Raw genomic sequence first — 26,722 nt, forward strand, 5'->3', positions numbered from 1 at the left:
AAAAAAGTTATATACAAACTTCATATAATTACTTAATATACATAATCTTTTACTTAATATGCATATTTTTTTAAACGACATGATAGTAACAATATTATAATGATATAACATCATAAATCTACTCAAATTAATCTCAAATATGGATTTTGAAGACCGTATTATCAAGAGCTCAGATGAAAATGTCTATTTTGATTAATCATAACAAATAAATAAAAATATTTTTAAAGTTAAAATCAAAATGAATAAAAAAAGTGAGTCGGTTTTGTTTATTTTTAGCTTTTGTACTTGTGTTCTTCTCCCCAAAATGTGCAATTAGAAAAAGCCCTTTGTTTCTTCTTTTCTTAGCAATACGCAGGTATGCACCCGCAAGGACAAAATCACACCATCGTTTTTCAATTGATGGCCGGTAAAAGATCAGAGTATACTTTTGTTTCCTTCTTGATTCATCTTGAATTAGCACGAGTGAAAGAGTAAGAAAGCGCAGCTGAGAAAACCATATGCTCGTTCATAATTCTGGTTCATGATGGCTTGTTTTTCAACAGGGTGCGACCGGTGCGATCATTAGCGGCGGTTTTGAATAGGTGGCGATGGTTTTTGCGGTTGTGATGGGTGTTAGATGAAGGTTAATTATTATGGAAACCCTAGTATTGATTACTTGTTTCTAGTCCATCACAATCTGATTCTTGATTTCATATGGCAAAGCTTCTTCGAGGTCAGTGCTAAAAACAATTTTCTAACATTACATCATTATCATATTCTTCATTTTTGTATCATTTAATTGGATTTAAATACGATTAAACAAATAATTACTTAGCTTGAATCGAATTGTCTCTTATCTTGTGAAACGATTTAAGTGTTAATTGCAGTTAAATTGGGGTGAATCAACCATGATTGAAGTCGAAAAATTGCTACTTCAAGCAACTCTTGAAATTCTAGCAAACCAGATATTTATTCTTTTATCAAACAAGTATACCCCTACAAGACTTATTATTATAGCTATTGCCTATAGTTACACGATTACATCAAATAGGATTAAATGACCATTTTAAGCTTTCTTGATTCACTATAATCCTAGGGCGTCTTCTATCATACCAACGAAGAAATATAAAAAAAGGCTCATGGGTGAATTATATTTTCATTTTAATACCATTCTTGCATAATCTTAATACATTGATATAATTGATTTTCACTTGTACATATGAATTTATTTTATTCTTATACAAATACAGTAATAGCCACTGATTTAAAGTACATTACCATTGTATGCATGTAATATATCCAATAATCAAATTTGGAAAGACTATTTGTCATACATGTAAGTCACTTTTCTATTTTGCTGTAATGTTAGTTTACATTCAATACAAAAAGTATGTGAAAAGAGTTTTAAAAAATTGTTTCAACATAAATTTGTATTAGTTCTTTAAGGAAAAAAAAAAGATAAATATGTCCTTTTGTGTATAAGTTATGAAAAAATAACAACAAATGATAAAAAAAAAAAAATAGATATCATACTTCTGTTGTATGGTATCTCCTTTGACAAAGAAATGCAAAAAACCTACGATTATTTGTTTATGAGAAAAAAGGACAATTCTGCCCTTTTCTTTATAAATTATGAAAAAACAAAAGCAAATGATTTGAAAATGAAAGTATAGATTCTTTTTTCATTTATAAATGATAAAAACAATGTATAGATGCGTAAAAAATGAAAAACTTCAACCTTATGTGAAAAAAATAATACTATTTGATAGAAATGGTCCCTATGACAGATTTAGCATTATAATTCTCTGTTATAAAAGTATTTGACAGGAACATATGATAGTTTATGGTGAAAAAAAAACTTAAGCATTGTGTCATAAATCTCATACCATCAAATGGTTACCATGGTAGTTTGTTTTTACACAAATGGTCATGTTGGTGATAAACTCTTTGATAGAAACGGTCACCAAATTGAATTTATATTTGACATTGACAGTAAAATAAAGAAAAGTACATTGTTATAATACCTAAATGATCCATTGAAGTTGGGATGAATAATAGTCAAACAAAGAAAAATTAAAAAATTAAAGAATCACATGTAGGTCGTTATAATACATGCAAAGCTAATTGTTGAGTAAGTTGAAAATTAAATTGCTATTATATACCTAACAATACTTTCATGCTTCAATTTATTAATCAATTTCTATTTTGTTTTTGATATAGAATATTGACAAAATAGAGAATGTAAATTGCCCGGTTGTAGTCATACATGTATGTCACTTTTCTATTTTGATGTAATGTTGATTACATTGAATACAATTTTAACAGAAAGTTAATTTTTTTCATCTAAAAAATATGTGAAATGAGTTAAAAAAAAACTGTGACAACCCAATATTTCAACTCTTTGTAGTGACCTAAAAAATCAAGTATTGTAACCACTTTTGAATTAATAAAATTAACTTTGATAATAAAATGTCCAAAAAGTTTCTATTTAAATTCTTCTATGTTTAAATGTCATTAAACCATGATCGTACGTAAAAAGAACGTCCAAATCCGACTTCGTATATTGAAGTTATGATTTTTCCAAGTTCAGCTTAGCAACAGACAGCTAAAAACTCGAATCAGAAATCGAGCGACTTTTGGCCGGAATGACCTAAACGAGAATCGAAGGTCTCGACAATGGTATTTTAGCGGTAAAAAGTCTGGCAAAAACTGACGTCAGATAAAGAAGTTATGAATTTTTAAAGAAATTCCTTAATCACGTCATTTTAATAAACAAATAATAAAAATAATTTCGGAATTTGCCAATGGAATCTAAACGAAAGTTGTAGATTGTAGTCTCACCTTCGCAGGGATATAAAGAACGTCGAAAACGGAGTTCATATGAAGAAGATATGATTTTTTGAAGTTTATTTAATAAATTATAATTAAATTTAAATCAAAAATGTTGGTAATATCCGAAGAGGAGTCAACCTAGGGCCGAGGTACGCCCCGCGTACTCGGATCAAGGGCCTCGGATCGTCCACGTCGCCCTATGCGAGCCTACCCCCCCCGTCCCGTCCGAAACGCGCTGCAGCCGAGGATGCGGTCAGCAGTGACGTCCCGTACGCGCCGCGTACGGGAGTACGCCCCGCGTACGTGGGCCTTTCAGCACCCCTATAAAAGGGATGCGGGGGCTTCCGAAAATTTTGCTCATTTTCTCTCTTTCTCTCACGATCTTGCCTCGATTTCCGTGCCCATTCAAACCCGAAGCTCTGGTCTTTTTGCTCAAGTTCCGAGGGTCGATTTTACTCCCGAGATTCCCGAGAATCCCGAGAAAATCCGTTTCCCGAGATGAAACTCTGCCCGGTTTTCGATCTCGCTATCTTCAAACTTTCAAGTGAGTTCATACCCCCTTAAATCAACCTTTGAAATGATTTTAAATGTTTAAATACTTTATGGGGGGGGGGGGGGGGGGGGGGAATACAAGTTAAATACTTATAGTTATTGCTTCAATCACATGTGATTGCATTAATCACATGTGATTAATAACTAGGAAACCAATGATTTTATCACTGTTCAAACTGTTTATCAAACTGTTTTATTTCAAAATGTTTTACAAACTCTTTTACTTATCAAATACTTCTATCTAAACTTTGTTTTACTACCTATAAATTGCATGCCCATATATGTATAGATGTATAAATAATGTTTAAAGGGCTTAGGAAAGCCACCTGTCCTATTTCCTTTTCCTCGATTTGGATGTGGTCTGGTGGAATTTCGGGTGACCATCCGAGGGTTGTTTCAATATTAGTTATATATCATATATACATGTATAGACATAAAAGTACTTCCATATTCATACTTATCAATACATCAATAGCTAGTTACCATCGGGGTAACACAGAACATATACAACTATACTAGAAACAGAACATATACAACTATACTAGAAACAGGACATATACAACTATACTAGAACGAGAAACATTACATATACATGAACCCGTTAACAAGTGTGATCCACTGTATCGGCCATGCCTTAAATGTCATGGCCCGAGTTGTAGCCAGAATTCTCTTGGAGGGAGAGCGTTGAGTTTGCGTATAGATCTATACTGGATTGACTATCCTACACCTTGCTGCTAGCTCCAGCCGGACCTGCAGGTCTGTGGGTGCCAAACGTCATTCCGTTATTACGACCGTTCTTTATGTCGTTGTTATCAATCGATAGTATGGTGCAATTATCACATTATACCTTAATATAAATCCGGTTTAAGGTAGTTAGTACAGCAGTAGTTCCTATAAAACAAAACTACAGTACTACAATGATTTACCCATTACATTTTAGTGATAACCTCACTTAAACTATAATGTACAAACTATATTTTGTTAAAAGATAGTTACACTTGGGAAATTACACACTTTTACATGGAACGAGGATACGAAACAGTTAAGCCTTGGTAGAAGGCTACTTTAATAGAAAATATAGGTTTTTCTGAGAGATTCAAACTTTTACAAACATTTACATACAATTTACAACTTATACTTACGACAGCTTCAAACATTTTGATAACAAACATCGACACTAAAATACTTATGAATTCACCAGCTTAATGATGATAAACTCTTTCAAAATAACTTGTATTCTCAGGTCATCAGTAGATAGGTACCGATGCCAACTTTTGAGAAGATGGAGCGCATTCAAGACTCATCATATTATTTTGATTCACATTATATTTTTGGAGTCTAAAACTGTACAGAACACGCTTGTATTAAAATTATATATTTAATGCAATGGATGATGTTGTTTGCTTATTTACATTTACTGTGTTGTGATACTTTACATGACGTCCTCCGCCCCAGAACGTTTCCGCCATTCTTGGTTTTGGGGTGTGACGGATTGGTATCAGAGCATTGTTTATAGTGAAGCAAGTATATCAACCCATAAAAGATATACTAAACTATAAACCCATTTGGGATTAAAACACTCTGACCAAGAGTCTATACTTTAAATACTAAAATAGTTAATTGAGTATACTAGTCTGCATTCATACTAAAACCAGTGTCACAACGACAAGAACAAAAGTATTACGATTGTTAAATATCACAGGTAAGCTAGGGGATGTATGGTCAGTCCTGGGAATGGCATAGCCTGATCAACTATGCTGGTCCTAGGAGTGATTAGCATATGCCCTAGAATGGATGTGATGTGTTAACAAGTGTAAAAACTTACCAACAATGCCACAAAAAGATCAGTAGAACTTAAACTTTAAATACTATAGGTGTATTTTGTACTACTAGTTACACGTATACTATATTCTTACACCTCTCTTCTCGCGTAGATCTAAATGGCTGGATTCCAACACGGCGACCCGTACTTTCCAAATGAAGGAAATGCCGGGTGGATCGATGAAGAGCCCGAAGTTGAGCATCCAATCCCTTTGGATGATCACCTCGCAGAAGGCTTTTCTAATGGATCTGGCTCCGAGCCTGAAGTCAACAACCTGCCGCTTGTAGGTCAAGCCCCTAACAAACAACCCTCGACCAGTTTTTCCAGGTCCTACTCCCTTGTGGGCAAACAATTTGAATCGCTGGAGTGATGAACAGGGTCAACCCTTACCATATTTTGGGGACCGAAGCTTTTACAACGTCAGCGACGGTGGCTCTGCTGACCGAGCTCTGCCTGTCATTATCCACAAAATAGTTCGTAATGTGGAGCAAGGTCGAGCAGCCATCGACCGGGTCATGGAGGTTGATGCCAACTTAGGTGTCAACACAGTCCGCATCCGCCGTCTTGAAGAAGACATGGAACGGACCCGAAGAAACAATGAAACCCTACAGCAACATCTGGTTGCCTCTCAAGCAGAAGTCATGGAACTTCGAGCTCGTCAAAGGGCTCATGAGCGACACCTTCAAGAGGTGGTCCGTCAAATAAGAGACCTTAGGGTTCTCCCGATGAATATTCATCGCTGTTAGATGATGTCTAGTACATCTCTGTCTTTTAAAGAATAGCCTTTAACATCTGTGCTCTAAGTAGCACTTGTCTGTAAAATATTCCTAACTTTCAGTACTCTAATTAGGAATCTAAGAACTGTCAAACTTTTCTATATGGTATGATGTAAGACCTACTGTTAGGTCGATTTTCGCTGAACTTATTACATCAGTGATACCAGTATTATTGAAATCTATCTAATCTGTGGGGAAAATCTATACACTTGTGCTTTCCTACTAATATTTCTTAATGTGATTTCAAACACTCATTCAACTGTTGGGCTATGGTTAGTTAGTCCATGGGTCATTCTCACGTTGCTTACAAATTGATTCTTACCATTTTTCTTATCTTTATAAACTTATAGCTGAAAGATGCCTCCTCGCAAATCTCCCAGGAATAATCCTGCACCACCACCTCCTCCGCCTCCGGTCATCGATACAGCAGTCCTAAATGCTGACGTAGCTGCAGCAGTGGCAACTGCCATGGCACAATATCACTCTACTGATGCCAGCAGAGGTGGAACCCCTGTTAACTCCATTCCGGTTGAAACCCCTGTGCGCTCGAGAGAGTGCTCTTACAAGGATTTCACCAACTGCAAGTCGAAGTCCTTTCATGGGACCGGTGGAGTCATTGCCCTCTCGCAATGGTTCGAGAAGACTGAAGCGGTCTTCGAAATTTATTCATGCCCTACTACGAGCAAAGTGAAATATGCCGCATGCACCTTTGAAGGAAAGGCCCTGACGTGGTGGAACGGCCACGTTAAATCTCTAACTCTCGTCGTAGCCAACGACATAGGCTGGGAAACGATGAAAGACCTCATGATCGAGGAATACTGCCTGAGGGGCTAGATCCAGAAACTAGAGTAGGAGCTTTGGAGCCTGACCATGAAAGGCACCAATATTGTTGCTTATACCGCCAGATTCAGCGAACTGGTGGCCCTCTGCCCTAATATGGTTCCCACTGAAGGGAAAAAGATCGAAAGGTACATATGGGGGCTAGTGACTCCGTATCAGGGGAACGTCCTATCATCAAACCCCGCTACCTTCGACAGTGACAAACGACTGGCACAACGACCCATTGACCACGGGGACAAAACACCTACAACAACAACAACGCTAGCCATCTCAGAACCCTCCAAACCCACTAACACAAAGCGGAAATTCTGGGATGAAAAGAAGAAGCAACAGGCTGCCAAAAAGCAGCAAATTGTGGCAATACATGCCGCAATAACCCCTGCTGCTGCTACTACTACTCCGGTAGGTGGGTATGCGCCCAAGTGCAACAAATGCAACTACCACCACAACGGCCCCTGCCGTGAAATGCAGTGCTCTAACTGCAACAGGAAAGGACACACCGTCCGTTTCTGTAAATTCCCGGCACGACCTATCAACCAAGTCCCTAGCTCTGGCGCGTGCCCGACCTGCTATGGATGTGGCGAAGCAGGCCACTATAAGAGGGACTTCCCCAAAGCAAAGAATGCTGGTGGAGCGGGAAGGGTACTAGCTATAGGCCACACGGAAGCAGTTGCTGACCCGACAGTGGTGACTGGTACGTTCCTCCTCGATAACTCCTATGCATGCATTCTATTCGATAGTGGAGCGGAGCGAAGCTTTGTAAACCATAAATTTGCTCCCATGCTTAATAAACCACCGCATGCACTCAAAGAACTATTCACAGTAGAAATTGCTAATGGAAAAACTGAAAGTACGAGTAGCATACACTTAGGTTGTACCCTAACTCTAGATAACCATTCATTCCCAATCGACCTCATGCTAGTCTCAATAAAAAATTTCGACGTTATCATTGGCATGGATTGGTTAAGCCTTCATCGCGCCGACATCATGTGCTACGAGAAAGCAGTCCGTCTAAACCTTCTGTCTAACGAAACTCTTATAGTCTACGGCGACAAACCCGGTGCAAGTCTTCGCATCATATCAAGTATTCAAGCACAGAAGTATCTGCGTAAGGAATACCATGCATTCCTTGCTCACGTCATCGACACGAGCCTCGAAACGAAAGAACTAAAGAACATCCTTGTAATGAGCGACCTCCCCGACATTTTTCTAGAAGAACTACCCTGGCTACCTCCGCAATGACAGGTCAAGTTCAGAATCGACTTAGTCCCAGGAGCTGCCCCAGTAGCCAAGTCACCCTACCGCTTAGCGCCAGCTGAGATGCAGGAACTCTCTGGTCAACTTAACGAACTGCTCAGCAAGGGCTTCATAAGACCAAGCTTCTCACCTTGGGGAGCACCGGTCTTGTTCGTTAAGAAGAAAGACAGATCATTCCGTATGTGTATTGACTACAGAGAACTCAACAAACTGACGATCAAGAATCGTTACCCTCTGCCTCGCATAGATGATCTATTTGACCAACTGCAAGGGGCGAACTATTTTTCTAAGATTGATCTGAGATCCAAATATCACCAGTTACGAGTGCTAGAGGAAGATGTGCCGAAGACAACCTTCCGAACTCGTTACGGACATTACGAGTTCGTGGTGATGCCATTCGGATTGACCAATGCACCTGCAGTTTTCATGGATCTGATGAATAGAGTATGCCGACCTTATTTGGATCAGCTCGTCATCGTTTTCATTGACGACATCCTGATCTACTCCCGAAGTAAGAAAGAGCATGGCGATGATCTGCGACAAGTTCTAGAGACATTACAAAAAGAGAAGCTTTATGCGAAGTTCTCGAAATGTGAATTTTGGATCCGGAGAGTTGAATTCTTAGGACACGTGGTAAGCGAAGAGGGAATCCACGTGGACCCATCCAAAATTAAAGCCATTGAGAACTGGTCAGCACCTAAGACGCCTACAGAAATTCGTCAATTTCTAGGTCTCGCTGGCTACTACCGCAGATTCATTCAGAACTTCTCCCGAATAGCGAAACCTCTTACAACCCTGACCCAGAAAGGCTTGGCCTTTGACTGGGAAGAGAAAAAAGAAAGAGCATTCCAAACGCTCAAGCGAGCCTTGTGCACCGCACCAATACTATCCCTTCCCGAAGGAATAGAAAACTTCGTAGTCTATTGCGATCCATCGAATCAAGGGCTCGGATGTGTCCTGATGTAGCGAGGTAAGGTCATCGCCTACGCCTCGAGACAATTGAAGACACACGAGGTTAATTACACGACCCACGATCTTGAACTAGGAGCAGTGGTGTTTGCTCTGAAGATCTGGAGACATTACTTGTATGGAACGAAGAGCACTATCTCTACCGACCATAAGAGTTTACAACACATTTTCGATCAAAAGGAGCTCAACATGAGACAACAACGGTGGGTCAAGCTACTCAGTGATTACGAATGCGATATTCGTTATCATCCGGGTAAAGCCAACGTAGTAGCAGACGCCCTAAGTCGGAAGGAATATTCTGGTCGCAAAATCAAGTCATTGTCAATAACCATCCATTCACACTTGTCTAAGCAAATTCAGGAGGCTCAACTTGAAGCCATGAAACCTGAAAATGTGACGAATGAATCCCTTAGAGGAATGGACAGGAATTTAGAAGCCAAGGGTGATGGAGCCTTATATTTCATGAACCGGATCTGGACACCGAAACACGGTGGTTTCCGAGACTTGGTCATGAACGAGGCGCACAACACTTGGTATTCCGTCCACCCAGGTTCAGATAAGATGTATCTGGATCTTAAAAAGCTATACTGGTGGCCTAATATGAAAGCAGAGATTGCTACCTTCGTGAGTAAATGCCTTACTTGCGCAAAGGTTAAGGTCGAGTACCAGAAACCCTCTAGCTTATTGCAACAACCAGAGATCCTGGAATGGAAGTGGGAGCGGATCACTATGGATTTCATAACCAAGTTGCCCAAGACAACGGGTGGACTTGACACCATATGGGTCATCGTTGATAGATTGACCAAGTCTGCACACTTCCTGCCTATCAAAGAAACCGACAAGATGGAGAAACTTACGAGAACATACATTAAGGAAATTGTACGGCTACATGGTGTACCTATGTCCATTATCTCCGATAGAGATAGTAGGTTTACCTCAAGATTTTGGCAATCACTACAACATTCCCTAGGAACAAGGCTAGACATGAGCACAGCCTACCATCCTCAGACCGACGGACAGAGTGAGAGGACCATCCAAACACTGGAAGATATGTTGCGAGCCTGCGTGATTGACTTTGGGAAGGCATGGGATACTCATTTACCCCTTGTCGAGTTTTCCTATAATAACAGTTATCACACGAGCATCAAGGCTGCTCCATTTGAAGCTCTCTACGGCCGAAAGTGCAGATCCCCTTTGTGCTGGGCTGAGGTGGGTGATACCCAACTAGCAAGGGGGCAAGCTTCCGACAGTACTCTCACCGGTCCGGAGATCATTCGGGAAACGACAGAGAAAATCGTTCAGATCCGTGAACGATTGAAAGCCTCTAGAGACCGACAGAAGAGCTACGCAGATAAACGAAGGAAACCTTTGGAATTTCAGGTGGGAGACCGAGTCCTTCTCAAAGTCTCACCCTGGAAGGGCTTGATACGCTTCGGTAAGCGTGGGGAGCTTAATCCTAGGTACATAGGGCCTTTCGAGATTCTCGCAAGAGTCGGCCCCGTAGCTTACAAACTCGATCTACCTGACACACTTCGTAACGTACATTCTACATTCCCGTATCTAACTTGAAAAAGTGTTTATCCGATGAGACTCTTGTAATTCCACTCGACGAGATCGAGATCAACGAGAGCCTCAACATTGTGGAAGAACCAGTAGAAATCATGGACCGAGAGGTCAAGCAAAAAAAACAAAGTCGCATACCCATCGTGAAGGTTCGCTAGAACGCCAAGCGGGGACCTGAATTCACATGAGAACGCGAAGATCAGATGCAACGAAAGTACCCACATCTGTTTCCCTAATCCATAAGCGTTTTCTTACTTTAAATTTCGGGACGAAATTCCCTCTAACGGGGGGATGATGTGACAACCCGATATTTCAACTCTTTGTAGTGACCTAAAAAGTCAAGTATTGTAACCACGTTTGAGTTAATAAAATTAACTTTGAAAATAAAATGTCCAAAAAGTTTCTATTTAAATTTTTCTATGTTTAAATGTTATTAAACCATGATCGTACGTAAAAAGAACGCCCAAATCCGACTTCGTATATTGAAGTTATGATTTTTCCAAGTTCAGCTTAGCAGCAGACAACTGAAAACTCGAATCAGAGATCGAGCGACTTTTGGCCGGAATGACCTAAACGTGAATCGAAGGTCTCGACAATGGTATTTCAGCCGTAAAAAGTCTGGCAAAAACTGACGTCAGATAAAGAAGTTATGAATTTTTAAAGAAATTCCTTAATCACGTCATTTTAATAAATAAATAATAAAAATAATTTCGGAATTTGCCAACGGAATCTAAACGAAAGTTGTAGATCGTAGTCTTACCTTCGCAGGGATATAAAGAACGTCGAAAACGGAGTTCGTATGAAGAAGATATGATTTTTTGAAGTTTATTTAATAAATTATAATTAAATTTAAATCAAAAATGTTGGTAATATCCGAAGAGGAGTCAGCCTAGGGCCGAGGTACGCGCCGCGTACTCTCGTACGCCCCGCGTACTCGGATCAAGGGCCTCGGATCGTCCACGTCGCCCTATGCGAGCCTACCCCCCCCCCCCCCCCCCCCCCCCCCGTCCCGTCCGAAACGCGCTGCAGCCGAGGATGCGGTCAGCAGTGACGTCCCGTACGCGCCGCGTACGGGAGTACGCCCCGCGTACGTGGGCCTTTCAGCACCCCTATAAAAGGGATGCGAGGGCTTCCGAAAATTTTGCTCATTTTCTCTCTTTCTCTCACGATCTTGCCTCGATTTCCGTGCCCGTTCAAACCCGAAGCTCTGGTCTTTTTGCTCAAGTCCCGAGGGTCGATTTTACTCCCGAGATTCCCGAGAATCCCGAGAAAAATCCGTTTCCCAAGACGAAACTCTGCCCGATTTTCGATCTCGCTATCTTCAAACTTCCAAGTGAGTTCATACCCCCTTAAATCAACCTTTGAAATGATTTTAAATGTTTAAATACTTTATGGGGGGGAATACAAGTTAAATACTTATAGTTATTGCTTCAATCACATGTGATTGCATTAATCACATGTGATTAATAACTAGGAAACCAATGATTTTATCACTGTTCAAACTGTTTATCAAACTGTTTTATTTCAAAATATTTTACAAACTCTTTTACTTATCAAATGCTTTTATCTAAACTTTGTTTTACTAGCTATAAATTGCATGCCCATATATGTATAGATGTATAAATAATGTTTAAAGGGCTTAGGAAAGCCACCTGTCATATTTCCTTTTCCTCGATTTGGATGTGGTTTGGTGGAATTTCGGGTGACCATCCGAGGGTCGTTTCAATATTAGTTATATATCATATATACATGTATAGACATAAAAATATGGCCTGGCCAACTATATTCATTCGAGACACGACCAACATGTGCTTGGGAGTGACTGTGGTATGTGGCATGCCTAAAACTTACCCTAATATCCTGAACATCGAATCATTGTCGTAAACAATTCATGAAATACTATGGGAGTATTTCTCGATCCCGATCCTCTGTAGTAATCCTTATTCAAGTGGTTTCCCTGTGATCACTCTTAGCGATAAATTATCTGTTCGATAACTCTTTCCTGCTTTATCGCTTACTCGAATCATATAACTGTCATATCTATCGATTCAATGTAGAGGACTTACTATCCTCTTTTCCTTGATCTTATTAGATCAATATGCCTCCCCGAAAGAGACCTAACTCAAAGAACAACGACAATCCTTCTTCGCCGCCACCTCCTCCTCAGTTTGACCTAGCATCAGTTCAGACAATGATGACAGCTGCAATGGTAGCAGCTATGTCACAAATGAACCCTAGTGGTTCAGGTGGTGGTACTCAATCTCAAAACCCTGAGGGTAGCCAGGGACACCAAAGAGGGGGTTCCTATAAGGATTTCATGAATGCGAAACCAACATCCTTTAATGGCACTGGAGGTGTCATTTCTTTATCTCGATGGTTCGAGAAAATCGAGTCCATCTTTGAAATCTGTGCTTGTGCGGAATCCGATAAAGTCAAATTCGCAGCCTGTACCTTCGCGGATAAAGCTTTGACTTGGTGGAATAGCCGAGTCAAATCTCTGACCTTACCTGTAGCCAATGCCATGGGCTGGGAAGCCATGAAGGAACTTCTCATTGCTGAGTATTGCCCCCGTGGTGAAATGCAGAAATTAGAGCACGAACTCTGGAACCTGAAGATGAAAGGTTCCGACATTGCTGCATATACTTCCCGATTTGATGATCTCGCACTTCTCTGCCCGGGGTTAGTCACTACTGAAAACAAAAAGATCGAGAGGTTCGTTTGGGGATTATCTCAACCAATAAAGAGTCATGTTTTGGCTGCTCGTCCGGATACATACGATAGTGCCAAGACCTTAGCACAGATTCTGATTGATCACAACGACGATGTCAAGGAAATCACTACCACTTCTGAGCCGACTCAAAGGAGTGGTGAAAAGAGGAAATTCTGGAAAAAGAAGAAAGGTCAATCTTCTCAAGGATCATCTAAGAAACAGCAGACAGTAGCAGTCCATGCTGCTACTGCTACTCCTGTTGTTGCTGTTTCTGCCATGGGATCCACTGCCTCAACTCCTACCAGTAAATATGCTGGTAATCTTCCTCAATGCGACAAGTGTAAATACCATCATCATCCTGGTCCCTGTCGAGAATTGTCTTGCTCCAACTGTGGTAAGAAAGGGCACACAGTTCGATACTGCAGAACTCCTACTCAATCAGCTAATCAATCATCGGGAGAAGGTGTTAGTCAAGCCTGCTACAACTGTGGAGAAGTTAGGCACTTTAAAAGGGATTGTCCTAAGAAGTCAACTGCTGGTAACACTGGAAGAATTCTAAACATGGGACGGGAGGAAGCAGTTGCTGATCCCACTGTTGTTTCGGGTACGTTCCTTCTCGACAATTCACATGCTAGTATTCTTTTCGATTCGGGTGCTGAAAGGAGTTTTGTGAGTCATGCATTCAAACATAATCTAAAACCAAATCCTCAACCACTAACTGAAACGTTTACCGTCGAGATGGCTAATGGTGAGAAAGAAAGCGCTAACGACGTATTCATAGGTTGTACGCTTACCCTAAATGATCACTCATTTCATATAGACCTCATGCCCGTTTCCATTAAGAGCTTTGATGTTATCATTGGCATGGATTGGTTGAGTCCCAATCATGCTGACATTATTTGTTACGAAAAAGCTATCCGTCTCAATCTTCCTTCGAATCAATCTCTCATAATCTATGGCGATAAACCCAGTTCCAACCTTCATATCATTTCTTGCATTAAAGCTCGAAAACTCCTTCGAAAGGAGTGTGTTGCATTCTTAGCTCATGTGATCAACGAGAAACAAGAAGTTAGAGACCTCGCGAGCATTTCCGAAGTCTGTAACTTTCCCGATGTGTTTCCCGAAGAACTTCCAGGGATTCCTCCCGAGCGTCAGGTCGAGTTCCGTATTGACCTAATTCCTGGAGCTACTCCTGTAGCAAAATCCCCGTATCGCTTAGCTCCCGCAGAGATGCAGGAGTTATCCAGTCAACTCAATGAATTGCTCAGTAAAGGATTCATTAGACCGAGTTCCTCACCCTGGGGAGCTCCGATTCTGTTTGTCAAAAAGAAAGATGGATCCTTTCGGATGTGTATCGACTATCGTGAACTGAACAAATTGACCGTTAAGAACCGATATCCTCTTCCAAGAATAAACGACCTCTTTGATCAACTTCAGGGAGCCAGCTATTTTTCTAAGATAGACCTTCGATCAGGGTACCATCAGTTACGAGTCCAGGAGAATGATGTTCCCAAGACGGCTTTTAGGACTCGGTATGGACACTACGAGTTTGTAGTAATGCCCTTCGGTCTAACCAATGCACCGGCTGTGTTCATGGATCTGATGAACCGGGTGTTGTCACACCCCAAAACCAAGGACGGCGGAAACGTTCTGGGGCGGAGGACGTCATGTAAGTATCACAACACAGTAAATGTAAATAAGCAAACAACATCATCCATTGCATTAAATATATAATTTTAATACAAGTGTGTTCTGTACAATGTAGACACCAAAAATAACGTATATCAAAATAATAAGATGAGTCTTGAATGCGCTCCATCTTCTCAAAAGCTGGCCTCGGTACCTGTCTACTGATGACCTGAGAATACAAGTTATTTTGAAAGAGTTTATCAGCATTAAGTTGGTGAGTTCATAGGTATTTTAGTGTTTGTATTTGTCTTTCAAAAATGTTTGAACATGTATCAAGTATAAGTTTGTAAAATGTATGTAAAAGTTTGCAATCGTTTGTAAAAGTTTGAATCTCTCAGAAAATCCTATATTTTCTATCAAAGAAGCCTTCTACCAAGGCCTGACTGTTTTGTATGTTCGCTTGATGTAAAAGTGTGTAATTTCCCAAATGTAACTATCATTTATCAAAATATAGTTTGTACATAAATGTTTAAGTGAGGTTATCACTAATAATATGTAATGGGTAAATTAATGTAGTACTGTAGCCTTTGTATTTTAAGAACTACTGCTTTACTAAACTACCTTAAACCGGATTTATATTAAGGCATTACGTGATAAATTGCACCATACTATCGACTAGTAACAACGACAAATGAATGGTCGTAATAACGGAATGACGTTTGGCACCCGCAGACCTGCAGGTCCGGCTGTAGCTAGCAGCAAGGTGTATGATTGTCAATCCAGTATAGATCTATACGCAAACTCACGCTCTCCCTTCAAGAGAATTCTGGCTACAACTCGAGCCATGACAGTTAAGTCATGCTCCGATTTAAATCACAATAATAAAGTATTCATGTATATGTACTGTCTCTTGTTCTAGTATATGTATATGTATTGTTTCTAGTATATGTATATGTATTGTTTCTAGCATCATTGTATATGTATTGTTTCTAGTATATGTATATGTATTGTTTCTAGCATCATTGTATATGTATTGTTTCTAGTATCATTGTATATGTATTGTTTCTAGTATATGTATATGTATTGTTTCTAGTATCATTATATATGTACTGTGTTACCCCGATGGTAACTAACTATTGATGTACTGATAAATATGAATATGGAAGTACTTTTATGTCTATACATGTATATATGATATATAACTAATGTTGAAACGACCTTCGGATGGTCACCCGAAGTCCCACCAGACCACATCTCAGTGCGCGAAAAGGAAATAGGGCGGATGGCCTTCCTAAGCCCTTTAAACATTACTTATATATATATATATATACATATATGGGCATGCAATTTATAAGAAGTAAAACAAAGTTATATAAAAGCATTTGATAAGTAAAAAGAGTTTGTAAAACATTTGAAGTGAAACAGTTTGATAAACAGTTTGAACATTGGTAAAAATCGTTGTTTTCCTAGTTATTAATCACATGTGAATAAAGGCAATCACATGTGATTGAAGAAATAACTATAAGTATTTGACTTGTATTCCCCCCCCATAAAGTGTTTAAAACATTTAAAATCATTTCAAAGGTTGATTCAAGGGGTATGAACTCACATGTGGTGAGTCGCTTGAATTGAGGTATCGGGTACCGTGCTAAGTGTCAAACGGAGACTTGTTCACACGTACGAGCCTAGTTATCATATAATAAGCATATATATAACTAATTAGCCACATAATAACTTAACAAAGTAAGTTAATACAATTAGGAACATGTAAACACTCTTATGAGTGTTTAAGGTTCAAATGGTTGCATCTAAGTTGCTACGGGACAAGGCAAAAGGGTTTGAAACATCAAATAGCCTTGTATAGGAGTTTACCACCCAACAAACCCACATCTTGGAGTTTACGGCCGTAAACTCATGGGTTTATGGTCGTGAACTCCATAAAGGGTTGTTTAGGGTGTTTTGTGGTGCTATCTTGGTCCTAGCTCACTCCTAGCTTTCTTGGAATAACATGTGAAGTAGTTTAAGACCCTAGAACACTCCATATGGGAGTTTACGGCCTAAAGTCCTTCATCCTAGAGTTTACGGCCGTAAACTCTTGGATTTTAATTGTTTTGAAGCACTTAAACAACAAGGATTGCTTCCATGTATTTATCTAAGGCTTATGGGGACAAGAAGCACACTTTGGTGTCTTAACTTGGAGTTTACGGCCCAAGATATGTTCCTTGGCCGTAAACTCCTTCCAAGGAGTGATTATGAAGTCTTTTGATCCCCTTTCAAGTCCCATGTGTTCAAGCTAAAATGTAGTAAGGCCTTAGGGTGTTTGGGGCATGTTTAACCCAAGGAAAAGGGGTTTACGGCCCAAGATCTTTTCTTGGCCATAAACTCCTAAAACTCATTCATTTAGAAGTGTTTTCATGTCCAAAGCAAGCACAAGTACTAGTAGTTCAAGTCCCTAAGTATTTGGGGAAGTTTTAGGGCATTTAAGCCCTTGAAAAGGGGTTTACGGCCCAAGGGAGTTCCTTGGCCGTAAACTCCTAGAACTTGTGTTTCTTGGATGATTTCTAGGCTATAAAGATCATACACAATGTCCTTGATAAGTCCTCTAACACGTGGTCGGGTCTAGAAAGCATTAAAGTTCCATTTTGGAGTTTACTCCCCAAGAACGTTCTTGGGCGGTAAACTCACGGATCTTGTATTTTGGACATACAAATGATGTTATAAAGCATATAACAAGTATTAAAACACGTTTAGGAAAGTAGACTCACAATCCGGGATGAAAACCCGAAGATCCGTCAGAGAGAATTGGCTTTTCTCTAGTTGGAATTGTGAATAATGAATTAATTTAGTTCAGAAAACTATTTATAGTCCAGAAATATTTTGACAGAAAATATTTTTATTCTGGAAGTCGGACTATAACATTGTGAAACTTACAGTGTTCAAGTTTCACGATCATAGGAGCATCCAATGTCCGGATATGTCCAGAAACGTAAACCCTAATGTACACAAACTTGTTCGGACAAGTCTGAAATTTACAGGAATTGGACTAGCTTCTATTGAATAGACGATGTTTGTACAATGAAAATTTCGGGTTGTCACATCATCCCCCCGTTAGAAGGAATTTCGTCCCGAAATTAGAATTTAAGCAAATAAGAAGTTACAAATAACTAAGCGAAAAATGAGGACGTTTTAGTTTCATCTGATCCTCGCGTTCCCAAGTGAATTCGGGTCCTCGCTTGGCGTTCCAGCGAACCTTCACGATAGGGATACGGCTTTGCTTCGTCTGCTTGACCTCACGGTCCATGATCTCTACAGGTTCTTCCACGAAGTTGAGGCTCTCGTTGATCTCGATCTCGTCGAGTGGGATTACGAGAGTCTCGTCGGACAGACACTTTTTCAAGTTAGATACGTGGAATGTAGAATGTACGTTACGAAGTGTGTCGGGTAGATCAAGTTTGTAAGCTACGGGGCCGACTCTTGCAAGAATCTCGAAAGGCCCTATGTACCTAGGATTAAGCTTCCCACGCTTACCGAAGCGTATCAAGCCTTTCCAGGGTGAGACTTTGAGAAGGACTCGGTCTCCCACCTGAAATTCCAAAGGTTTTCTGCGTTTATCTGCGTAGCTCTTTTGTCGGTCTCTAGAGGCTTTCAATCGTTCGCGAATTTGAACGATCTTCTCTGTCGTTTCCCGAATGATTTCCGGACCAGTGAGAGTACTGTCGGAAGCTTTCCCTCTCGCTAATTGGGTATCACCCACCTCAGCCCGGCACAGAGGGGATCTGCACTTTCGGCCGTAGAGAGCTTCAAATGGTGCTGCTTTTATGCTCGTGTGATAACTGTTGTTGTAGGAAAATTCGACGAGGGGTAAATGAGTATCCCACGCTTTTCCAAAGTCAATTACACAAGCACGCAACATATCTTCTAAAGTCTGGATTGTTCTCTCACTCTGTCCGTCAGTCTGTGGATGATAGGCTGTGCTCATGTCCAGCCTTGTTCCTAGGGAACGTTGTAGTGATTGCCAAAATCTAAAGGTGAACCTACTATCTCGATCGGAGATAATGGATATAGGTACACCATGTAATCGTACGACTTCCCTAATGTATGTTCTTGTAAGTTTCTCCATCTTGTCGGTTTCCTTGATCGGTAAGAAGTGTGCAGACTTGGTCAATCTATCGACGATGACCCATATGGTATCAAGTCCACCCGTTGTCTTGGGCAACTTGGTTATGAAATCCATAGTGATCCGCTCCCACTTCCATTCTGGAATTTCTGGTTGTTGCAGTAAACCAGAGGGCTTCTGGTACTCGACCTTTACCTTTGCGCAAGTAAGGCATTTACTTACGAAGGTAGCAATCTCTGCTTTCATATTAGGCCACCAGTATAGCTTTTTAAGATCCAGATACATCTTATCTGAACCTGGGTGGACGGAATACCGAGTGTTGTGCGCCTCGGTCATGACTAGGTCTCGGAAACCACCGTGTTTCGGTGTCCAGATCCGATCCATAAAGTATAGGGCTCCGTCACCCTTGGCTTCTAAGTTCTTGTCCATTCCTCTAAGGGATTCACCCGTCACATTTTCAGGTTTCATGGCTTCAAGTTGGGACGCCTGAATTTGGTTCGACAAGTGTGAATGGATGGTTATTGATAGTGACTTGACCTTGCGACCAGAATATTCTTTTCGACTCAGGGCGTCTGCTACTACGTTGGCTTTACCCGGATGATAGCGAATATCGCATTCGTAATCACTGAGTAGCTCGACCCACCGTCGTTGTCTCATGTTGAGCTCCTTCTGATCGAATATATGTTGTAAACTCTTGTGGTCGGTAAAGATAGTGCTCTTCGTTCCATACAAGTAATGTCTCCAGATCTTCAGAGCAAACACCACTGCTCCCAGTTCAAGATCGTGTGTAGTATAGTTAACTTCGTGTGTCTTCAACTGTCGGGAGGCGTAGGCGATGACCTTACCTCGTTGCATCAGAACACACCCGAGCCCTTAATTCGATGCATCGCAATAGACTACGAAGTCTTCTATCCCTTCGGGGAGAGATAGTATTTGCGCGGTGCACAAGGCTCGTTTGAGCGTTTGGAACGCTCTCTCTTGTTTCTCTTCCCAGTCAAAGGCCACGCCTTTCTGGGTCAGGGTTGTAAGAGGTTTCGCTATTCGGGAGAAGTTTTGAATGAATCTGCGGTAGTAGCCAGCAAGGCCCAGAAATTGATGAATTTCTGTCGGCGTCTTCGGTGCTGACCAGTTCTCAATGGCTTTAATTTTGGATGGGTCCACATGGATTCCCTCTTCGCTTACCACGTGGCCTAAGAATTCGACTCTTCGGATCCAAAATTCACATTTCGAGAACTTCGCATAAAGTTTCTCCGTTCGTAAAGTTCCTAAAACTAGCCGGAGGTGATCGCCATGCTCTTCCTTACTTCGGGAGTAGATCAGGATGTCGTCAATGAAAACGATGACGAACTGATCCAAGTAAGGTCGGCATACTCTGTTCATTAGGTCCATGAAAACTGCTGGCGCATTGGTCAATCCGAATGGCATCACCACGAACTCGTAGTGTCCGTAACGAGTTCGGAAGGCTGTCTTTGGAACATCCTCCTCTAGCACTCGTTACTGGTGATATCCGGATCTTAAATCAATTTTAGAAAAATAGTTCGCCCCTTGCAGTTGGTCAAATAAATCGTCTATGCGAGGTAGAGGGTAACGATTTTTGACCGTCAGTTTGTTGAGTTCTCTGTAGTCGATACACATACGGAATGAGCCGTCTTTCTTCTTAACGAACAAGACCGGTGCTCCCCAAGGTGAGAAGCTTGGTCTTATGAAACCCTTGCTGAGTAGTTCGTTAAGTTGACCGGATAATTCTTGCATCTCTGCTGGTGCTAGTCGGTAGGGCGACTTGGCTACTGGGGTAGCTCCTGGGACTAAGTCGATTCGGAACTCGACCTGTCGTTGCGGAGGTAATCCAGGTAGTTCTTCTGGGAAAATGTCGGGAAAGTCGCTCACTACAGGAATGTTCTTGAGTTCTTTCGTTTCGAGGTTCGTGTCGACGACGTGAGCAAGGAATGCGTGGTATTCTTTGCGCAGATATTTCTGTGCTTGAATACTTGATATAATGCGAAGACTCGCACCAGGTTTGTCGCCGTAGACTATAAGAGTTTCGTTAGATGGAAGGTTTAGTCGGACTGCTTTCTCGAAGCACATGTTGTCAGCGCGATGAAGACTCAACCAATCCATGCCGATGATGACGTCGAAACTTTTTATTGAGACCGGCATGAGGTCGATTGGGAATGAATGGTTATCTAGGGTTAGGATACATCCTAAGTATATGCTATTGGTGTTTTCTATTTTGCCGTTAGCCATTTCTACTGTGAATTGTTCTTTAAGTGCGTGTGGTTGTGGTTTAAGCATGCGAGCAAATTTGTGGTTTACGAAGCTTCGCTCCGCTCCACTATCGAACAAAATGCATGCATAGGAGTTATCGAGGAGGAACGTACCGGTCACCACTGTCGGGTCAGCGACTGCTTCCCCGTGGCCTATAGCTAGTACCCTACCTGCTCCTCCAGTATTCTTCGCTTTAGGGCAGTCCCTCTTATAGTGGCGTGCTTCGCCACATCCATAGCAAGTTGGGCTCGCGCCCGAGTCAGGGACTTGCGTGATCGATTGCACCGGGAATTTACAGAAACGGACAGTGTGTCCTTTCCTATTGCAGTTAGAGTACTGCATTTCACGGCAGGGGCCGTTGTGGTGGAAGTTGCATTTGTTGCACTTCGGCAAACTTCCAGCATACTGCTTCGTCGGTGCAGTAGCAGCAGGGGTTACTGCGGCATGTACAGCCACAATTTGCTGCTTCTTGGCAGCTCGTTGCCTCTTCTTGTCATCCCAGAACTTCCGCTTGGTGTCAGTGGGTTTGGATGGTTCTGAGATGGCTAGGGTTGTTGTGGTGGTAGGGGTTTTGACACCATGGTCAATGAGTCGCTGTGCCAGTCGCTTGGCACTGTCGAAGGTAGCGGGGTTGGATGCTAAGACATTCCCCTGATACGGAGGAACTAGCCCCCATACAAACCTTTCAATCTTCTTCCCCTCAGTGGGAACCATGTTGGGGCATAGGGCCACCAGTTCGCTAAAGCGGGCAGTGTAAGCGATCACATTGGTGCCCTTCATGGTCAGGTTCCAGAGTTCATGTTCTAACTTCTGGATTTCGCCCCGCGGGCAGTATTCCTCAATCATGAGGTCTTTCATCGTATCCCAGCCTATGTCGTTGGCCACGACGAGAGTTAGAGATTTAACGTGGCTGTTCCACCACGTTAGGGCTTTATCCTCGAATGTGCATGCGGCATATTTCACCTTGAATGCAGCAGGGCACGAACAGATTTCGAAGACAGATTCAGTCTTCTCGAACCATTGCGAAAGAGCAATGACTCCGCCGGTCCCATGAAAGGGTTTCGGCTTACAGTTGGTGAAATCCTTATAAGAGCACTCTCTCGAGCGCACAGGAGTTTCAACCGGAATAGAGTTAACCGGAGTTCCACCTCTGCTAGCATCCGATGAGTGATACTGAGCCATGGCAGTTGCCACTGCTGCAGCTACGGCAGCGTTTAGAGCGGCAGTATCGATGACTGCAGGTGGAGGAGGTGGTGGAGGCACAGGATTATTCCTAGCCCTTGGAGATTTACGAGGAGGCATCTTTCAACTATAAGTTTATAAAGATGAGAAAGTAGTAAGAATCAATTTGTAAGCAATGTGCGAATGATCCATGGACTAACTAACCATAGCCCAACAATTGAATGAGTGTTTGTGTTCATAACTAGAAAGATGTGTAGGGAAAACCCAAATGTAAAGATTTATCCCACAGAGTAGGTAGTTGTCAAATAATACTGGTATTACTGATGTAACGAGTTCAATGAAAATTGACCTAACAGTAGGTCTTACATCATACCATACAGAAAGTTTGACAGTTCTTAGATTCCTAATTAGAGTACTGAAAGTTAGTAATATTTTACAGATATGTGCTACTTAGAGCACGGATGTTAAAAGACTGGTTCTTAACCCAAAAGATAATGATGTACTAGACATCATCTAACGGCGCTGAGTATTCCTCGGGAGAACCCTGAGGTCTCTCATTTGACGTACCACCTCTTGAAGGTGTCGTTCATGAGCTCTTTGACGAGTTCGAAGTTCCATGACCTCAGCTTGAGAGGCAACCAGACGTTGCTGCAAAGTTTCATTGGTTCTCCGGGTCCGTTCCATATCTTCTTCAAGACGGCGAATGCGGACTGTATTGACACCAGAGTTGGCATCAATCTCCACGACCCGGTCGATGGCTGCTCGACCTTGCTCGACATTACGAGATAGCCTACGGATAAGGACAGGTAGAGCTCGGTCAGCAGAGCCACCATCGCTGACGTTGTAAAAGGTTCGGTCCCCAAAGTATGGTAAGGGTTGACCCTGTTCGTCACTCCAGCGATTCAAGTTATGTACCCACAAGAGAGTGGGACCTAGAAAAGCTGGTCGAGGGTTGTTGTTCGGGGCTTGACCTACTAGAGGTAGGTTGTTGACTTCAGGATCAGAGTCTGATCCATCTGAGAAGCCTTCAGCTTGATGATCATCCAATGGAATTGGGTGTTCATCGTCAGACTCTGCTTCGAGCCATCCTGCGTTACCTTCATTTGGAAAGTACGGGTCGCCGTGATGGAGTCCAGCCATCTAAATCTACGCGAGAAAAGAGGTATAAAGATATAGTATTCAAGTAGTTGGTAGTACAAAATACACCTATAGTATTTTAAGTTTAATTCCTATTGAATCTTCTTGTGGTATTTGTTGGTAAGTTTTTAGACTTGTTAACACATCACAACCATTCTAGGGCATATGCTAATCACTCCTAGGACCAGCATAGTTGATCAGGCTATGCCATTTCCAGGACTGACCATATATCCCCGAGCTTACCTGTGATATTTAACAATCGTAATACTTTTGTTCTTGTCGTTGTGACACTGGTTTTAGTATGAATGTAGACTAGTATACTTAATTAAATATTTTAGTATTTTAAGTATAGACTCTTGGTCAGAGTGTTTTAATCCCAAATGGGTTTATAGTTTAGTATATCTTTTATGGGTTGATACACTTAATTCACTATAAACGATGCTCTGATACCAATCTGTCACACCCCAAAATCAAGGACGGCGGAAACGTTCTGGGGCGGAGGACGTCATGTAAGTATCACAACACAGTAAATGTAAATAAGCAAACAACATCATCCATTGCATTAAATATATAATTTTAATACAAGTGTGTTCTGTACAATGTAGACACCAAAAATAACGTATATCAAAATAATAAGATGAGTCTTGAATGCGCTCCATCTTCTCAAAAGCTGGCCTCGGTACCTGTCTACTGATGACCTGAGAATACAAGTTATTTTGAAAGAGTTTATCAGCATTAAGCTGGTGAGTTCATAAGTATTTTAGTGTTTGTATTTGTCATTCAAAAATGTTTGAACATGTATCAAGTATAAGTTTGTAAAATGTATGTAAAAGTTTGCAATCGTTTGTAAAAGTTTGAATCTCTCAGAAAATCCTATATTTTCTATCAAAGAAGCCTTCTACCAAGGCCTGACTGTTTTGTATGTTCGCTTGATGTAAAAGTGTGTAATTTCCCAAATGTAACTATCATTTATCAAAATATAGTTTGTACATAAATGTTTAAGTGAGGTTATCACTAATAATATGTAATGGGTAAATTAATGTAGTACTGTAGCCTTTGTATTTTAAGAACTACTGCTTTACTAAACTACCTTAAACCGGATTTATATTAAGGCATTACGTGATAAATTGCACCATACTATCGACTAGTAACAACGACAAATGAATGGTCGTAATAACGGAATGACGTTTGGCACCCGCAGACCTGCAGGTCCGGCTGTAGCTAGCAGCAAGGTGTATGATTGTCAATCCAGTATAGATCTATACGCAAACTCACGCTCTCCCTTCAAGAGAATTCTGGCTACAACTCGAGCCATGACAGTTAAGTCATGCTCCGATTTAAATCACAATAATAAAGTATTCATGTATATGTACTGTCTCTTGTTCTAGTATATGTATATGTATTGTTTCTAGTATATGTATATGTATTGTTTCTAGCATCATTGTATATGTATTGTTTCTAGTATATGTATGTGTATTGTTTCTAGCATCATTGTATATGTATTGTTTCTAGTATCATTGTATATGTATTGTTTCTAGAATATGTATATGTATTGTTTCTAGCATCATTGTATATGTACTGTGTTACCCCGATGGTAACTAACTATTGATGTACTGATAAATATGAATATGGAAGTACTTTTATGTCTATACATGTATATATGATATATAACTAATGTTGAAACGACCTTCAGATGGTCACCCGAAGTCCCACCAGACCACATCTCAGTGCGCGAAAAGGAAATAGGGCGGATGGCCTTCCTAAGCCCTATAAACATTACTTATATATATATACATATATGGGCATGCAATTTATAAGAAGTAAAACAAAGTTATATAAAAGCATTTGATAAGTAAAAAGATTTTGTAAAACATTTGAAGTGAAACAGTTTGATAAACAGTTTGAACATTGGTAAAAATCGTTGTTTTCCTAGTTATTAATCACATGTGATTAAAGGCAATCACATGTGATTGAAGCAATAACTATAAGTATTTGACTTGTATTCCCCCCCATAAAGTGTTTAAAACATTTAAAATCATTTCAAAGGTTGATTCAAGGGGTATGAACTCACATGTGGTGAGTCGCTTGAATTGAGGTATCGGGTACCGTGCTAAGTGTCAAACGGAGACTTGTTCACACGTACGAGCCTAGTTATCATATAATAAGCATATATATAACTAATTAGCCACATAATAACTTAACAAAGTAAGTTAATACAATTAGGAACATGTAAACACTCTTATGAGTGTTTAAGGTTCAAATGGTTGCATCTAAGTTGCTACGGGACAAGGCAAAAGGGTTTGAAACATCAAATAGCCTTGTATAGGAGTTTACCACCCAACAAACCCACATCTTGGAGTTTACGGCCGTAAACTCATGGGTTTATGGTCGTGAACTCCATAAAGGGTTGTTTAGGGTGTTTTGTGGTGCTATCTTGGTCCTAGCTCACTCCTAGCTTTCTTGGAATAACATGTGAAGTAGTTTAAGACCCTAGAACACTCCATATGGGAGTTTACGGCCTAAAGTCCTTCATCCTAGAGTTTACGGCCGTAAACTCTTGGATTTTAATTGTTTTGAAGCACTTAAACAACAAGGATTGCTTCCATGTATTTATCTAAGGCTTATGGGGACAAGAAGCACACTTTGGTGTCTTAACTTGGAGTTTACGGCCCAAGATATGTTCCTTGGCTGTAAACTCCTTCCAAGGAGTGATTATGAAGTCTTTTGATCCCCTTTCAAGTCCCATGTGTTCAAGCTAAAATGTAGTAAGGCCTTAGGGTGTTTGGGGCATGTTTAACCCAAGGAAAAGGGGTTTACGGCCCAAGATCTTTTCTTGGCCGTAAACTCCTAAAACTCATTCATTTAGAAGTGTTTTCATGTCCAAAGCAAGCACAAGTACTAGTAGTTCAAGTCCCTAAGTATTTGGGGAAGTTTTAGGGCATTTAAGCCCTTGAAAATGGGTTTACGGCCCAAGGGAGTTCCTTGGCCGTAAACTCCTAGAACTTGTGTTTCTTGGATGATTTCTAGGCTATAAAGATCATACACAATGTCCTTGATAAGTCCTCTAACACGTGGTCGGGTCTAGAAAGCAT

The 26,722-nt window shown here is 40.9% G+C and overlaps 2 protein-coding genes across 7 annotated transcripts; both read left to right on the forward strand.

The window, feature by feature from the left end:
* Positions 1-271: 271 nt before the first annotated feature.
* Positions 272-15,891, forward strand: LOC145011553 (uncharacterized). 6 transcript variants are annotated; one of them, XR_013664143.1, is made up of 3 exons: positions 272-470; positions 543-712; positions 15,662-15,891. XR_013664143.1 is itself a non-coding variant. In XM_078970293.1 (3 exons), the coding sequence occupies exon 3, from the start codon at positions 6,832-6,834 to the stop codon at positions 8,041-8,043; it is 1,212 nt and encodes a 403-aa protein (XP_078826419.1). In that variant the 5' UTR covers positions 272-470; positions 543-712; positions 4,607-6,831; the 3' UTR covers positions 8,044-8,852. The 6 variants fall into 6 exon arrangements, 3 of the variants coding, with proteins under 3 accessions (XP_078826419.1, XP_078826420.1, XP_078826421.1); XR_013664144.1 differs by lacking the exon at positions 15,662-15,891 and adding an exon at positions 855-3,376; XR_013664145.1 differs by lacking the exon at positions 15,662-15,891 and adding an exon at positions 867-3,376.
* On the forward strand, positions 11,612-15,321 carry LOC145011720 (uncharacterized). Its single transcript, XM_078970449.1, has 2 exons — positions 11,612-14,969; positions 15,066-15,321. Exons 1-2 carry the CDS (start codon positions 12,689-12,691, stop codon positions 15,152-15,154), a joined length of 2,370 nt encoding a protein of 789 aa, XP_078826575.1. The 5' UTR covers positions 11,612-12,688; the 3' UTR covers positions 15,155-15,321.
* Positions 15,892-26,722: the final 10,831 nt, after the last annotated feature.

Source organism: Lactuca saligna, chromosome 8, assembly GCF_052625555.1.
Source record: "Lactuca saligna cultivar CGN05327 chromosome 8, ASM5262555v1, whole genome shotgun sequence".
Classification (NCBI taxonomy): Eukaryota; Viridiplantae; Streptophyta; class Magnoliopsida; order Asterales; family Asteraceae; genus Lactuca; species Lactuca saligna.